General features: G+C 58.3%; 1 protein-coding gene across 1 annotated transcript; it reads left to right on the top strand.

Moving 5' to 3' along the window:
- The first annotated feature begins 467 nt into the window (after positions 1 to 467).
- On the top strand, positions 468 to 1133 carry LOC102937440 (ribonuclease). Its single transcript, XM_037877054.2, has one exon. It carries the CDS (start codon positions 557 to 559, stop codon positions 986 to 988), a length of 432 nt encoding a protein of 143 aa, XP_037732982.1. The 5' UTR covers positions 468 to 556; the 3' UTR covers positions 989 to 1133.
- The last annotated feature ends 2609 nt before the right edge of the window (positions 1134 to 3742 follow it).

The raw sequence follows: 3742 nt of genomic DNA, 5'->3' as shown, positions 1-3742 counted from the left end.
AATCCACGTGGCAAAAAGAGAGCGCTGCCTTAATCCATGGAGAAGGGCAATATCACAGAACCAGGCTGCTGGGAAGGGTGTCTTCAGCTAGCTAGCTAGCTAGCTAGATAGATATGGGAAAAGAAAGAAAGAAAGAAAGAAAGAAAGAAAGAAAGAAAGAAAGAAAGAAAGAAAAGCCCTCAAATTTCTGGAAGCTAGTAAATGCAGCCCAGCCCTGTACCTTTAACTCTGCCCTCTTTGAGTGATGGTTGTGGGGCGGAGCTGGTGTGCTCCACTTAATTCCTTAATTAGTGGTTTCAGGAGCATTTGACGTTCTGGCAGAGGCTGAGGCAATTCCGGGTAACTTTAATGCTCTGCAAATAAGGTTTTGGAGTTTGGCACGAAGCGACTGCCTGCCTGGCAGCCTTAGCCTGCAATCTGCAAGGAGCTCCCAGGCGGGGCGGGGGGCCTGGAGGGGATGAGTGGGTGCAGGTCACATGGTGCAAACAGGTCCCCTCCCCCTTGTCCATTCCTCCATTTCCTCCCCACTGCAGGGCGAGCCAGCAGCAGAGGTATCATGGCCCAGAGGGGACCCCACCCAACACTGCTGCTGGTCTTGCTGGCCACATGCCTGGCTCTGGCCAGCGGGGAGACGCGCTACGAGAAGTTCTTGAGGCAGCACGTCGATTACCCAAGGACTGCCGCCCCGGACACCAGGACCTACTGCAACCAGATGATGCAGCGCAGGGGCATGACCTCGCCAGTCTGCAAGTTCACCAACACCTTCGTCCATGCCAGCGCCGCCAGCATCACCACCATCTGTGGCCCTGGGGGGGCCCCGGCGGGTGGGAACCTGCGAGACAGCACAGCCTCCTTCGCCCTCACCACCTGCCGGCTGCAGGGGGGATCACAGAGACCTCCCTGCAACTACAACGGGGGCACCAGCACCCAACGCATCCGCATCGCCTGTGATGGGGGGCTCCCTGTGCACTACGACAGAGCGATATAGCTTGGGCCCATTGCACAGCACCGTCAGTCCCCCCAGACCCTGTTCCACTGATGCCCCAGTGCCCACGATACAGTATAGCCGCCCCTTCCCCACCCCGCCCTCTGCTTCCCCCTAGTGCCCATTATACAGTATAGCCGCCCCTTCCCCACCCCCACCCTCTGCTGCCCCTAGTGCCCATTATACAGTATAGCCGCCCCTTCCCCACCCCGCCGTCTGCTTCCCCCTAGTGCCCATTATACAGTATAGCCGCCCCTTCCCCCTCCCCCGCCCTCTGCTGCCCCTAGTGCCCATTATACAGTATAGCCGCCCCTTCCCCACCCCCTCCCTCTGCTGCCCCCTAGTGCCCATGATACAGTATAGCCGCCCCTTCCCCACCCCCACCCTCTGCTTCCCCCTAGTGCCCATGATAGAGTATAGCCGCCCCTTCCCCACCCCCTCCCTCTGCTGCCCCCTAGTGCCCGTTATACAGTATAGCCCCCCCTTCCCCACCCCCACCGTCTGCTGCCCCTAGTGCCCATGATACAGTATAGCCGCCCCTTCCCACCCCCGCCCTCTGCTGCCCCCAGTTCCCATGATACAGTATAGCCACCCCTTCCCACCCCCACCCTCTGCTGCCCCCAGTGCCCATTATACAGTATAGCCGCCCCTTCCCCACCCCCGCCCTCTGCTGCCCCCAGTGCCCATGATACAGTATAGCCGCCCCTTCCCACGCCCACCATCTGCTGCCCCCTAGTGCCCATGATACAGTATAGCTGTCCCTTCCCCACCCCCATCCTCTGCTGCCCCTCATGCCCATTATAGAGTATAGCCACCCCTTCCCCTTCCCCACCCCCACCCTCTGTTGCCCCCTAGTGCCCATTATACAGTATAGCTGCCCATAACCCGCCCCCACTCTCAGGCATAGTGCATTACAGTGCTATTTCAGTCTTTGTCCCGTGGACGTGCTGTGTGGGGAGACGATTGCTTCCAGGTGTCCCCCAGGTGCTGTTATAACCTGGATTTTCTTGCTATTTCCTTCAATAAAGCACAGCAAATGCAGCCTGGCTTGGAAGGTGATGCAGCGTAACTAGTCTGCCCTCTGTCTCTCTCTCTCTCTGAGTCTCTTCCTCCATCCCCACCTGTCTAGTCTCCTCCAAGTTCTGCAGACAGCAAGGCTAGGAGGTGTTGGGGCATCAGATACAGGTGTTTGGCTCTCTAGTGGGCGCTGGTTCCGGTCCAACACCTTGTCTGTTGGACGTGTGGTTCAGGGGGCCAAAGAATGAGTTAGGGGGGCTTTTCCCCTTAGAGGGCACCAGTGGGGTTGGGGGAAAGGGTTCAGTTCCTTCTGGCTCTGGAACACCAAGTGTCATCTGGTCCCAGCTAAGCTGGTTCCAGGGGTATGTGTCAGGGAAGGCGCTCTGGGAATGAGAGTGTCTGAGATTTATGGCACCTCTGCTTCCACCTCAAGTCTCCATAGGGCTAGAAGGGATCCCCCACACCTGCTTTTAATAAGTATTTAAGTCAGGCTTGGGACACAGTCCCACATGACGTTCTCCTAAGCAAACAAGGGAAATTGGGTCTAGATGTAATTCCTATAAAGCGAGTGCACACCTGGTGGGAAGACCTGACTGAAAGGGCAGTTATCAATTGGTCACTGTCCAACTGGGAGGGCGTAACCAGCAGGGGTCAGTCCTGGGTCCGGTGCTAGGCAATATTTTCATTAATGACTGGGGTAATGGAGCGGAGAGTGTGCTGATAACATTTATGGATGATGCCAAGCTGGCATGGCCCTGCCCCACAGTACGCCCCACGACTCCACCCTTGCTTGGCCTCTTCCCCCTGAGGCCCTGCCCGTCATCTGCCCCGAGGCCCTTCCCCCACTTGGCCTCTTCCCCCGAGGCCCTGCCCGTCATCTGCCCCAAGGCCCTGCCCCCACTCGGCTTCTTCCCCCGAGGCCCTGCATGAAGGGAGGGGATGGAGAGGAGTATGCAGGGGGTGGGTGGGGGAAGGGGCAGAGAGGACCAAGCAGTGGGTGTGGTCTCGGGGGAAGAAGCCGAGCAGAAACGGGGCTTTGGGGTTGAGCAGGAGGGTGGGCCCCAGTCTGGGTGCCGGGGCCCCTTTTGAGTGTGGGCCTGGTGCCACGGCCCCCTTGGCACCATTGTAAACCCGGTACTGGAAACTGGGAGGAGTTGCAAGCACCGCCCTTATCTCCTGCTGTCCCCCTTACAACCACAGCAGCCTGTGTTTCGGCTGAGCCCCTCTTTGCACTCCCACCCCGTGGTGTCTCAGGGATCCCCTGCTGTGGGGGGGCATGCGCATTGAAACGGAGAGCAGGAGCTGGGCTCCCCCAGTAGCAAACTCCTCTGGGGTCAGTGCTGCAGCTGGAGGTGCCAGGGAGAGGGGCTGGGGAAGGAGAGACCACCAGGAGGTAGCTGGCGGAGTGGGCTAAGGCAGTAGCTTAACACACCCATCTCTCTGGGGTGGGGGGCTGTCCAATCCCACCCCTACAGACTGGAGACAGAATGTCTCAAGGAGCAAAGTGGCTGTTTCCCCATGGAAGAGAGACACACCAGAAGGCTGGGGGCAGGTGTTGATCCCAAGGCCGGAAGGGACCATTGTGATCTTCCAGTCTGATCCCCTCTATAGCCAAGCCCAGAGATCTGCCTCACAATAATCCCTACAGCGGAGCTTTGAGAAAAACATCCCATCTTGATTGAAAAATCGTCAGCGATGGAGAATCCACCACGACCCTGGGTAAATCGTTACATTGATTAA

The sequence above is a fragment of the Chelonia mydas genome, chromosome 13 (assembly GCF_015237465.2).
Source record: "Chelonia mydas isolate rCheMyd1 chromosome 13, rCheMyd1.pri.v2, whole genome shotgun sequence".
In the NCBI taxonomy this organism is placed as follows: domain Eukaryota; kingdom Metazoa; phylum Chordata; order Testudines; family Cheloniidae; genus Chelonia; species Chelonia mydas.
This window is presented reverse-complemented; position numbering and strand designations above follow the sequence as displayed.

Excerpts from the sequence above, each read along its gene's own strand:
- LOC102937440 (XM_037877054.2), top strand. The coding sequence starts at position 557 with ATGGCCCAGAGGGGACCCCACCCAACACTGCTGCTGGTCTTGCTGGCC.